The sequence below is a fragment of the Acomys russatus genome, chromosome 25 (genome assembly GCF_903995435.1).
Source record: "Acomys russatus chromosome 25, mAcoRus1.1, whole genome shotgun sequence".
NCBI lineage: Eukaryota > Metazoa > Chordata > Mammalia > Rodentia > Muridae > Acomys > Acomys russatus.
The window spans coordinates 14549316-14562843 of NC_067161.1; the positions used below are offsets into that span (position 1 = coordinate 14549316).

The window sequence follows — 13528 nt, forward strand, 5'->3', positions numbered from 1 at the left end:
CTCGTTTGGTGTTCCTAGATTTTACACACACAAATAAAATCATAAATGACACGCAAGTACAAGTGATACCACTGGAATAAGGGGAACTAGGCAGGAAGGGGAAGAGCAGAGATAAGGGAGCAGTAAGGCAGAACCTTCCTAATGCTGTGATCTTTTAAAGCAGTGCCTCACGGTGTGGTAACCTCCAACCACAAGACTATTTCATTGCTATTTTATAACTGTAAATTTGCTAGTTATGAATCATAATGCAAATATCTAATATACAGGAGACTGGATATGGGATCCTTAAAGTGGTCATGACCTACAGGTTAAGAACTGCTGTACTAGGTAGGGTATTAGGGGAATGTATTCAGTATATAGTCTTGTGTGCATGACAAAGACAGTCACACACAGAGAGAGACACACACACACAAAGAGAGGCAGAGAGAGAAAGAAGGGGGGAATAAGAACATATCAATGAGAATATCAAAGGGGCTGGAGAGACAGCTCGATGGTTAAGAGCACTGACTGCTCTTCCAGAGGTCCTGAGCTCAATTCCCAGCAACCACATGGTGGCTCACAGCCATCTATAATGAGATCTGGTGCCCTCTTCTGGTATGGAGGTGTACATGCAGCACAGCATACTGTATATAAAAAAATAAATCTTTTTTTAAAAATCAAAGAACTACAAAGATTGGGAGTATACCACAGTGATAGAATACTTACTTCCCTGGCATATGCAAGTCCCTAGGTTTGTTCCCAGCACCTCAAAAACTACATGCAGACAGTCAGAAATTGAGTAAATTATACAAATTGAGTAAATCCTTACCTATCAACATTAAACACAAATACAAAGTGAAGGGAAATGCCTCTAATCCAGAACTTGGGAGGCTAAGGCAAGAGGACACACGTTCAATGCCAGCCTAAGGTACGTAGCAAATCACAGACAAAAGAGACACTGAAATCAAAGTGAGATGGGAAGGTGGTCCATGACACTGTGGGTGCCAGACTTGGAGCAGACTTTAAGCAACAAACTATCACTAAAGACAAAGAAGAGCTGTCCATACTGATAAAACTGTTAATTCATCAAGAAGATAAAATACCTATAATATAAAGCAAATAGTAACATTACTGAGAAGAAAAGAATGTATAGTCTAGTGGTGAGGGACTTAAATACTACCATCTTCAATGGTGATTACCAGAAAGAATGAGTAAGGATATAGCAGAGTTGGGCAACATTAAAGACAACATGGACCATACACCAAAGTTTCCACCCCACAGCAGTGAACAACACGTTCACTTAGAGAATAAACAGTATTCTCCAGGATAGATTGTTAACTTAAGCTAAAAAACTAAACTAGTCTCATAAACATATGAAGGGTGAAACCATATCATTTTTTTTACTTCCGACAACACACATACATACACACACACACACACACAAATTGATACAACAACAACAAAAAATAATGTTTTAAGAATTTTACTGGCAGACATGGTCGTTCTTGTTTGTAATCCAGCATTCAAATGTCTATGGCAGGAGGACTGCCATGAATTTAAGAAAACCCTGTGCTACATAGCAAGCATCAGGCCAGCCAGGACAATACAGTAAGACCTTGTGGTAAGAGAGAAAACAGCAGAGAGAAGGAGGGAGGGACAAATAGATCCTACAGAACAATAGCAAAGGCCAATTAAGTTTTTCCTTTTCTTTTTACACAAGTGTAGAGATTTGCACATTTAACACACAAAAGTTGTTTGTTTTAGGAAGTTTGAGTAAAAAAAGGACCTCCCGAGACTGGAGAGATGGCTCAGCAGTTAAGAGCATTGACTGCTCTTCCAAAGGACCCAATTCAATTCCCAGCACCCACTTGGCACCTCACAACTGTCTATAACTCCAAGATTTGACACCCTCACACAGACATACATGCAGACAAAATATCAATGCACATAAAATAAAAATAATTATTTTTAAAAAGTGCCTCCAGTTTAATGTGGAGGCAAACCCCAGAAGAAAGGAGAAGAGGAAGTATCAAGAAGAAAAAAAGAGATAGAGGGAGGAGTAAGGAGGAAGAAGCAGGAGAAAGTAAGGAGAATATAGAGCCAGAATGGGGAAGGCCATGGATCCACCTCAAGTAACCAAGCTGATGGAAGGAAACACAGGAGGAAGCTTCTTGATACTGATCTGGAAGATGAAAATCTTAGGAGTAAAAACTCCATAAGCATAGACAGTGCAAGTAGAAACGAGGAATGGGATTTCATCAAGCTAAAAAGTTTGTGAACAACAAAACTAACCAAAACAGTAAAGAGACAGCCTATAAAATGTATAAAATATATGCTAACAGTATATCCAATATTGAGTTAATATTTAAAATATTAAAAAGAAGATAGCCCATCTTACAAACAAAATAAAGGACCTACATAGACATATCTCAAAAGATATCCAAATGACCAACAAGTATATGAAAACAGTCTCAATACCACTAATCATCAACAAAACACAAATAAAAATCAGAGACACTACACCACATTGGTCATAATGACACCTCAGAAGTTGGACAGCAACTATTATTGAGGAGATAGGGCTCTTGTTTCATTGTTGGTAAAAATGTAAACTGGTACAGTCATATGGAAAGGAGAATGGAAGTTCATCAAAAAAGTGAAAATAGCCTGGCATGGCAGCACAAACCTGCAAGCCCAGTGCTCAGGAGGTTGTACTGCAAGAGGGCCCCAAAATAGAGACCAGCCCAGGTTACATACTCCAGTGCCAGTATAAAGTAGATAGCCAGACCCTTGCTCAAAAACGGCAGGCCAGGGCTGGGATGGGGGGGTGTGACCCAGTGATACAGGGCTTGTCTAGCACATGCAACAACCAGAGTTTGATGCCCATTACAGAAAAACAACACAGAAACCAGTGGCTACAGATAGAGCTCAGTAGCAGAGTAGTTACCCAGCACAGAATACACAAGGCCACAAGTTTGAGTACCAACACCTAAAGTAACTATATAAAAATAAAAGTTCCAAATGATCCAGTAATCCCACCTCCCTGGAAAGAGGCTTGAAGAAATAGCTCAGCAGTCTCTTTTAGAAGACCTGAGATGGAGTCTCAATACCCATGTCGGGCGGCTCAGAACTGCCTGTAACTCCAAATCCAAGGAATCTTGACACCTCTGGCCTCTGAAAGCACCTAGGCTCTGGTGAACATACCCACATGCAGACATACACATAATTTTTTTAAATTAAGATTTGTTTATTTATTTTATGTGTATGAGTGTTCTGCCTGCATGTACATATGCAGACCACATGTGTGCCTGGTGCTCAAGGAGGTCAGAAGAGGGCATTGGCCCTCCTGAACTGGAGTTATAAGTGGTTGTAAGCCACTTCTTGGGTGCTGGAAACTAAATCCAGGTCCTCTGCAACTGCAACAAAAATGTTCCTAACCACTAAGCCATCTCCCTAGCCTCTCAAAACAGAGTTTAAAATAATAAAAATAGATCTCGTTTTGGCTTGTTTTAAAAGGCCAGGTGCATACCTTTAATCAGAAGACATGGAGACAGAGGTATGCAGATCTCTTGTGAGGTGGAGGCCAGGCTGGTCGGTGTAGCAAGTTCAGAACAACCTGGGCTACATAATAAGACCATGTCTCAAAAAATTAATAAAAATAAATAGCATTCTCCTGAAATCTACCTGCACTCCTACATTCACAATACTCCCTAACATCCAAGGTGAATGTATAGATACAAAAATGCAAATACACAGAATATAAAGCTTACGTTTATGACAAGATGAATTTACTTATTATGCCAAGTAAAACAGAACAGGCTCAAAAAGACAGACTGCAAAATTTCCACATGTGGGATCTAAAGTCAAACACACAGAAGCAGAGAGCATGGTTGTCAGGTGCTGAAGACATGTGGACATGTGAGGTTCTGGTCAAAGAACAAATTTCTGTTTTGCAGAGTAAGTTCTAGAAATGTAATGTACAGACAGCAGAGTGAATGTAGTTAATATTCAAAAAAAGAAACATAATTAATTATGTTAAGTGATGGATATGTTAATTAGTATGGGATAAAAATTTAATAAGTGTATCAAAATACCATTCTAAGTATAATAAATATATCTCAATGAAGTAGCACAAAGTCGAGGAAAAGCAAAATCACAACCAATATGCATGAACAGCATAGCCACCACTTGCCTTGGCAATGCTAAAATTTACTGATCCTGGGACCCATCTGTGTGTAAGCACCACTGGAGAAGGCACTTCCTCCCCGCATTCCATTCCCCTTAGTTACCTAAGAACTGTGCTTACACTCCCTTAGGATTTGACTGGATTCTATACTCACGCTTAGATCTAATCTACCAGACTTTAGGAGCCACACCAGAACAGCGACAGACCTACAAAAATTACTCTTACTAGTCAGGCGTGGTAGTGCACGCCTTTAATTCCAGCACTTGGGAGGCAGAGGCAGGTGGATCTCTGTGCATTTGAGGCCAGCCTAGTCTACAAAGCACCCAGGACAGCCAAGGCTACCCAGAGAAACCCTTTCTCAAAAAATCGAAAGACAGAAAGGAGAGAGAGAGAGAGAGAGAGAGAGAGAGAGAGAGAGAGAGAGAGAGAGAGAGAGAGAGAGAGAGAGAGAGAGATATTACCCCTACTATCCCTTAAACAACAATAGAGATTTTATTAATATACTATGGGAAATAGGGTCATGGCAAAGAGAAAAGATAATTCTATATAGATTATCTAGTATTCTAAAGTAAACCAAAGGGGGGAAAAGGTATAAAGCCTTTTCCTTGACAATAAACCTGAAGTTCTGTTTACATACATTAAAACTACCAAACCAAACAACTTGTGGTATCAAATGCATAAATCTAAGCATCTGAATTTTAAAAATTATCTAAAATGAGGAAATATTTGATGAGTAAGAGCACTTTGGAAGGGTGTGACTCAGAGGTAGACTTACCTAGCATATGTGAGGCCAGGGTTTAACACAATGCTGCATCAGGGCACCCACCCCCCACCCACATGTGCTTGCACAGAAACATCCACTTCCGCACACATACAGGCACACAGATACAATTCTGCACTATGACATAGTTATTGTCCAAAGTTTCAGAAAAATGTCAACATTTAGAGTGCTTGAAATGCCAAAGCCCACCATGTTTAAAAGAAGAACTCTCTGATAACTTATAAAGTTTCATCTTTAACTGGTTTTATGCAGAATTATTAGTATCAAGACTAATTTTGGAGCAAGTCGTTTTTGCATAAACTTGAAAATCTTTACATCTTTGTGTATTTTTAACTGTTTGCCAGTTGGCCGTAAAATTTTTATAAATATTGTCAGCCAATAGTGGCTACAGCCCAAACATGTAAATGCTGAAGTGAACCAGCTCCCCAGAGAGTCTGTTTCTTTTCCCCTTTTATTTGGATGTACTGTACACAAATATGTAGTCCTGACTAGCCTGGTACCAACTACACAGACCAGGCTGACCTCACACTGCGGTGATCCTCCTGCCTCTGCATTCAAATGTTGAGATTACAGGCATGCACCACACCTGACATAGCATATATTTTCCTAATAAAATACAGCAGACACGAAGAAAAGGCTTGCCTTCAAACTGTTCACTGAGGAATCTTTGGTTAGTGTAAGTATGAGTGATATGAGCTGACATCACTCGGTTCACTATTCTGTATACCCCTATCTTAGCCACAGTAGAGGGGCATATGCAAAACAGTGCAATATATTTTAAACCAACATACTCTTGTCATCTTTACTTATGTCTCAAGAGGGTAGAGCAAAGTAGGTCACTCAACAACAACAAAAAATATCTCAAAGAACCAAGATACAAACTATGACATAGGCACAAATGATCCTAAACATAAATAATGGTCTTAGAACCACGTGAATAGAAAAAGCTACTCTTGATCCAAATAAAGACATTAAGTTATTTAATCCCCAAACTAAAAAAGCTTCCTATTTCAAACAGGGAGTAGAAAGGTCAATTTAGTAAGCTCTCAGAGTTATACCTGGTTCAGAGAACGTGTCACTAATATCATCATCTCTGTCATCCTCATAATCCTCTTCCTCTTCTTCTTCCTCTTCATTTTCAGAAAGCTCATGCTCACTGCCAAACCCTTCATCATGGTCCTCATCATCAATATCATCTTCATCATCCTCATCATCTTCAGGACTGCATTTGGTTGGCTGTTCTCTCATATTGTCAGAGACAAAAAGAGAATAATTGTGCTCTTCTTTTTTCTGGGATGAATCTGAAACAGAAATGCTGGCAGAAAGGCTGCCACTCTCTGCTGTGGCAACTGACCCAGGACCATCCTGGGGCAGAGGACTAAGTAATAGTTCCTGGGTTTCTCTGAAAGGCAAAGCAGGAGTGCCATGACCCTGATGAGGCTCCATCCCCCTTTTCTCCTGTCTCTTTGCCACAGCTCCACAGTAGCAGGTGTTCTCCTTTGCAGCATCTGTGTGTGCCTGGCTCAGCAAGGGCCGGCCCTGTTGCACAGGGTTGATCTTGACCTTTGCTTTTTTTACATAGTCTTTACATTCAACATGAAAATTCACCTTTTCGTTGTGATACATGTTGGTCTTCACCATGATCTGTGTGCTTGAAGTAGGTTTACTTGCTTTTTGGACACAGTCTGATGATGGGACCTCAGCCTGAAGTGTCTTTGAAGAACATACAGGGGCAGCTGCTCTACTTGTGATCTTTTTACTAGGGAATGAAGGGGGCAAGGGATTTTGTTTGACACTGAAGAGTGAATCAGGATAATAAAGGGAATCAGAAACAGATTGCGAGTCCTCACTATTAAGCTGGGCCAAGGTTGGAGTTTTACTTATGACCTCTTCATCTTGATAAGGGCTAGAAAAGTCATCAAGACCCAGGTAATCCACTTCTTTTGTCCCCCAGATGTCACAGCTGGTTAGTTTGGTATACTTAGTCAAGTCTTCACAATATGTATCCCACTGTTCCCAGTTTGAGGTTAAGGCATCCTCGTTATCCAGGACATCTGTGAAAGACTCCAGATTTTCAATGTCTTTGCAGTCTTCCAAAGAAAGGAAGTTGTCTCTAGGATTCTGCTGATAGTTCATCTCTCTATCCTGAGGAAGGTTTAAAACGGGAAGTCACATACCATGCTTTAGGAAGAAAATATTCACCTCCATCCACACCTGCAAATATCAAAATAAACCCTCTACCTTTGGTCTGTTTTAAGATAAAAGCTACTGACATGATACCTTCCTCTTAGATGTATGCACCTTCATTTTACTGGGCAAGAAAAAGTGGGAAAATTCATTCTTTGAGAGGGTAAAGTATGGGCCCAAACATTAAAGCTGCTTGTGATTTTAGAGGTGCTCTTTAGAAATTAACTCCAAGTAAAAAGCAGACATTGAAGACTTTATCTTCATCACAGAATACCCCAGCTTAATAAGGGAATTAAATATGGAGGCAAAGAGCTGGGAGAGTACTAAAAGTTAACTGTAAAATTAATAAACCTAGTGTAAGACCTAGGTAACAATTCTTGGCACGGGAAGTCAAATATTCCTCATGCACTGCCAAGATGTGGCTCTATGAAGTAGTGAATGCCAGGAGTGGTGGCACACACCTCTAATCCACTCAGAAGGCAGAAGCGGGATGATCTATGTGAATGTGAGACCAGCCTGGTCTACACAGCAACTTCCAGACTAGCAGAGTTACATGGTAAAACCCTGTCTCAACAAACAAAAAATAAAATGTAGTTACATCCTACTGTCATGGAAAATGAAGCTGAGCCCTAATGCACTAGCACAAAAGGCTATCCATCACATATTTTTATGTTTAGAAAAAGCAAACTCCAGCTGAAGGGAAGGCTCAGTAGGTAAACAGGCTTAATGCCAAGTCTGATCTCAGTCCAACCCTTGGGACCTACTCGATGCAAGGAAAAACCCATTCTCAGTTATCATCTGACCTCAACACATACACTGTGACATGTGTGCAGACACACACAAACTAAATAAATGTTGGGGGGGGGGGACAAACTAAAGTATATCATCCATCAAAAGTCAAAAGCATATTCAAATGTTTACATATTCATCTGTATGCTATCAGTGGTTACCTTTTGGGGAAAATCTGAAGAGTGGAGGCTCAGAAAGGAAATGGATTTTTAGTTTTCCAGTTAACTTTGTTTCATTGGATTTTCAGTCTGTGTTTTTTATTTTATGTTGGGCTGTGTGTGTCTCTTCTATATATGAGTAGCTTCACTTAAGTACTTTTTAAATGTCGTACCTTACTTTTATAGAATTCAATGCTTTTATGAATCCACAGACTTATGCACTCAACTTCACAGTTTTTCAGCATTTCTGTGGTGCTTAAATTAGGGCTAAAAATGACTCAGCAGTTAAGAGCACTTACTGCTTTTCTAAAGAACTAGGTTTTGCTCACAATCACCTTTAACTCCCAGCTCCAGGGAGATCTGACGCCTCTGGCTTCCTTGGACACAGTGCAGAGTTAAAATATGTGTCATCTTCCCACCTTTGGGCTAGGCATAGTGGCATAAACCTTTAATCCAAGAACTCATAAGGCAGAAGTACCCAAGTGTCTGTGAGGTTTGAGGTCAGCCTAGTCTACATAGCAAGTTCCAGGCCAGCAAAGGCTACAAGGTGAGATCCTGCCTTTAAAAAGAAAAAAAAGGGGGGGGTGTGGGGTGGGGTTGCAGCTAGAGCACTTGCTGCTCTTGCAGAGGCCCTTGGTTCCATTCCTAGCACACCCGGTAGCTCGAAACTTTCCAGTTCCACGGAATCACACACCCTCTTTTGGCCTCCATGGGTACTGCACATATATAGTGCACAGACACATGCAGGCAAAATACCCCCACACACCCCCACACACAAAAGAAAATATTTTTTTTCCCTTGGGAATTTTGTGTCTACTTCAGAAACAGATCAATACACTATGACACTGCTTGGAGTTGCTAACTTGTCTTACCGTCTCTACCATATATATTGTGCAAGTATCATTATTTAATTTGTAAGCAAAAAAGCAATTTAGCAGTTTAGTGTATCACACACACACAGCTTACTTTCTTCATGAACAATTGGACTTGAGGGCAGATAATCTCTTCATATACTACTTTTATCAATTTGGGTATCTTTCTAAAATTACCAGACTTAGTCACAAGAATCAAACCTGGCCACTAGTTACATCCTTTTTCTTTTCTTAAAACCAGGTCAGTGTGCCCCCCACAATCCTCCTGCCTCAGCCTCTTGGGTAATGGTTTTACCTGTGTAAGCCCCCATTATCATGTATATTGTTTTTTCTTTTCAGGCGTTCATAAATAAAAACTCTATGATACCATTTTGATTCAAATACTTAAAACAAAAACAAAGAAAATGTTGCTTACCAGCTCATACATGAAATCTGGATCAGAACTGTTGGCTAAAAGATCTGTGCTCATCAGAGTCTGTTCTGAAAAGGTGTGGCTTCGAAAGGCATCCCCAAAAGGTGGGTCCATTCCGCTTACACTGGGCTACAACAAAACCATTTTCACATTAGGAGGTTAAAGACAGCTTCAAGTTCAACTTACTACACATAAATGCATCCTTACCCTGGTACATAATTTATTTCGGGAAATAACTTTGTCTCTTCTGTATAGCATACCAAGAGCTTTCCTAGCACTGAACATGGACCTCTACAAGAAGAGGGCCAAGATGTATAGAAAACAAAAACAAAAACAGAACAGTAAATCTTAACAACTTCTAAAAACTGAAGTTTGGTCATTAGAGACAGCATACAACATTGGGCTCTTTATTTTTTAAGCTATATAAACATTTCTTAAACTCCTTCTCTAACAAGACTCTGTTCTAATTCTCCTAAAGTAGGGAATGCCCTCCTGTTTTCTGAGGGCTGCAGCAGTAGTAAGTTAGACCTAAACTATATTCCTGAGTCCAATGTCTTACTTCCCTAAACAAAGATCATCTAGGTATCTTTTAATAATTGTGTGGGGAGGTCATGTGGAGGTCAGAGGACAACTTGCTGAAGTCAGTTCTCTCTTTCCATCAGGTAGGTATGGGAGACTGAACTCAGGCCAACTGTACTCCATGGTCAAAGCCTTTATCCACTGAGCTATCTTGGCAGCCCAATTTAGGTATTTTCAGTCCAACCAACAGGAACAACACAATAGCCGCCTCAGACATGGCTAGAAAAGGGGACTTGCTCTTCTGTTTTCCCCTCTGCCTTTTACATTTCATCACCTATCCAAATCACTTCAGTCATACAGCCTGGCTCAAATAAAAGAAAAGTCACACTCTGAAATCTAACTGCAAATACTACAAACATTTCTTACTCTACCACAGTTGCTGCAGAGAAGAGTTTTATAAGGTATTAGTCATCTATCCTCTTAATTACTACTTATAAACATCCTACATACCCTGACCTGCCTTCTCAGTGCTCTTATGGTACTCCCATATCAGGTGTTTTGCTTTATTTTCCCCAGACCTTCCAAAACTTTGGGGTCTTTCTTCCTAGAAATGTTTAACCTAAGAAAACAAGTTTTAGAGCCCTAATTCAAGCAGTCAATAGACAGCAAACCGTACTGTTTGGACACAAACTCTAAAAAAAGATCTGTGGTTCTCTGGGCACAGAGCTTGGGGTAGAAGTGGCCTCTGGTCCTTTAAGTGTCAGTTACCAAGTCCTCTTCTTTAGTCTCTGCTGCTAAGTCATCAAACAATCCTGACCACTGTTTGATCTCTGTGCCCAAGGGATCAACCTTGTATAGTCCCACCTAGGAGTCTCTAACTGCTCATTATTTCTAGATTTCTTTACAGCACTCAAACTGGGGATGGGAGTGAAAATTAACCATGAAAAGAGAAAGAAGAAAGTTTGAATATGAAGAATGGGGACAAATAAGCTTCTGGTTTTTATTTCAATGATTGACTCAAACCCAAAGAGAACAATTAAAAGGAGTTGTCTCAGCCTGGTATGGTACTGTATGTCTGATTCCAGAATTTTCAGGACCAAAGCAGGAAGATTGTAAAATTGAAGCTAGTTTCAGCTACACAGCAAGACCAGGTCAAGAGAAAGAAAGAGACACACATGCAGGGAGGAGGAGGGGGACAGGGAGAGGAGGAAGGAAGGTAGAGAGGGAGGGAGGGAGGGAGGGAGGGAAGGGAGGAAAGAGGGAGGGAGGGAAAGGGAGAAAGGGAAGGAAAGAGGGAGAGGGAGGGAAGAAGAGAGGGGGAGGGAGAAATGAATGAATGAATGAGACTGTATCATTCTTGGATATGTTTACAAAACAGAGATGTATGTGTTTCCATGTGTGAAGACAGAATCACCACTTTAGAACTGTTGTAAATAAATGAAAAGGAAGAGTTGGGATGCAAAAAATTTAGAATACCAAAAAAAAAAAAAATGAGATTTGGGTGGCAGATTAAATTTCTGGGTAATTCATTGTCCTCATAAAGCCAGCAGATTTCGTGACTAGCCTACTTACTCACCATGTTCCTGTGTCAAGCTCACTGAAATCTTTAAAGCTACAGGAAATGAGGAAACCAAACAGCACGTGCTCACATCTAGGGGAGGGCAGGAATAAGATGTCTTTGAAGCTGGTATGCCAAGCTGTGCTGAGATGCAGAAGGCTTCCAGCAGCAACACCATGTCCCTTCTACCATCACAGAGCCACACTGTACACTATTCCACATGTGGTTTACCTGAGGCATTGCCAAGCCCAGATCCTGTGAGTCCAATTCCAAACTTCTTCTTTTTCTTGTTTGTAAATTCCTTTCCAGCTTTACTTTTAATTCCAAGATCAAAGATGACTTTCACAATAAATACCAGGTTTTCCCAGAATACCTTCAGTTCAATTCCTTGAGTCACCACTTAAAAAAAAAAAAAATTGCGGTTCTGTCAAATAACAGAAAGTAACTTCACTTAGCTCCATTGAAAACAAGTTGACCTTTCAAAAGAACATTAATAAAGAACACTGTGCTTTAAGTAAGTCATATAGTTGAATTTTCAAGAATTTAGTCATGCTGCAATAACCACTGTTCTGAAACATACCCTTTAATATTGTTTATTTGAGATAATCTACTAGCAGTTGAAAACAATGGCATACACCTATAATCGAGCACTCTGGAGATGAGACAGGAACATCACAAGGTTGGGCTACCCTGAACTACAAAGCAAGTTTTAAGTCAGCCCAGGATACTCAGAAAGATTCTCTATCAAATAAATAAGCAAGTAAACAAGTAAGTCGGCAACAGTCTTTTAAAAACACCTTAATATATCTTCATCTTTTTCTGCGATTTGAACGATATATTAATCTCAAAGTCAAACTGTCATTTTTTTTTATCATTTTTGGGAAGAAACAAATCTTAACCTTTTACTGTATAAGCATGGCTGCAAAAGTAATCTTCAGTTTACATCTCTTGTAAGCTACAATTGTCATGAATAAACAGCAAGAGAATTTTAACATATCCTCTACATTAAATATCACATCTGTAAGTTCATCAATATTATCCTTTGACTTATATATACACATAAAAGCTGTCCTTTAAAAATTACTGTTTTAGGCTGTTAAGGAGCTTTCTGGTTCTGCCCAGCCCAGGTCCCGCAAGCAGAAATAAACTATTGCTCCCAAAGAAAAAGTCACTCCATTTTAAATGGCATGAATATGGTAAATGGGACAAGAACTACCCCGCACAGTATTTTGCAAGGGTTGGGGTTAAGCTGAGTGCAATCCCCTAGTACGGGGTCTTGAAGAGGCCGAGGCTCTCTTTCCTTGCTTATGAAGACCGTAAACGGAGAGGAACTGAAATGCTACCTTCACCTTCCTCCTCTCTAAAAAGTGATTCTTAGAGTATAATCCTAGACCCATCAACATCAACCTGGGTGCATTAGAAATGCAGATTCACAGGCCTAGTACATACACTGAAGGAGTGGCGCTCAGCAGTGTACTCCTGATCTCCCTAGAGCTAACAACCAGAGGCCTGGTCTTACCCTCATTCAGTTCAGTCACAATGTCACTTCTTAAAAAAGAAACAAGGCACCACTCCTTAAACTGAACTGCCTTCTGCAATTCTCATATTCAGCAGATTAGAGGATAAGAGTAGCACACTGTTCCAGTTCCAAAGATGGACTGTTTGAACAAATGAAAGTGGAGAAGGAATTCTAATTGTTCTACTTAATTAGTCTAATGATGTGGCAGCCATTTGTATTTCCTGGATGTCTGCTGGCCCTTCCACAGCTGGCTCTCACTCCTACTTATACTGGTCCAGCTGAGAAGACACTGGCCACTAAGGCCCAGAAACAGTCAACAATGCCTTTCAGTCCCAAGCAACAGTCTAAAGCAGAGGTTCTGAAACCTCGCCTCCTTTGACCTATCTCCAAAAATATTTATATTACAATACATAATGGAGATGTGCAGTTGTGGTGAACACCTTTAGTCCTAGCACTCTGGAGGCAGGTGGATCTTTGTGAGTTCCAGGCCAGCCTGGGTTACAGAGCAAGTTCCAGGATAGCCAGAGCTTTTACACAGAGAAACTCTGCCTCAAAAAACCAAAACCAA

At 40.2% G+C, this 13528-nt stretch overlaps 1 protein-coding gene across 2 annotated transcripts in view; it reads right to left on the reverse strand.

Annotated features, from left to right (window-relative positions):
* Nucleotides 1–11875, reverse strand: part of Crebrf (CREB3 regulatory factor) — a 51112-nt gene extending 39237 nt beyond the window's left edge. The window contains exons 1-3 of one of the 2 annotated variants that reach the window (XM_051167386.1): nt 11673–11875; nt 9368–9493; nt 6005–7091 (exon numbers count right to left, since the gene is read on the reverse strand). In XM_051167386.1, coding sequence (XP_051023343.1) covers nt 6005–7091; nt 9368–9493; nt 11673–11681 — 1222 coding nt within the window. In that variant the 5' untranslated portion in view covers nt 11682–11875. The remainder of the gene's footprint in view (nt 1–6004; nt 7092–9367; nt 9494–11672) is intronic. The other variant, XM_051167385.1, reaches the window with a different exon arrangement.
* Between the last annotated feature and the right edge of the window lie 1653 nt (nt 11876–13528).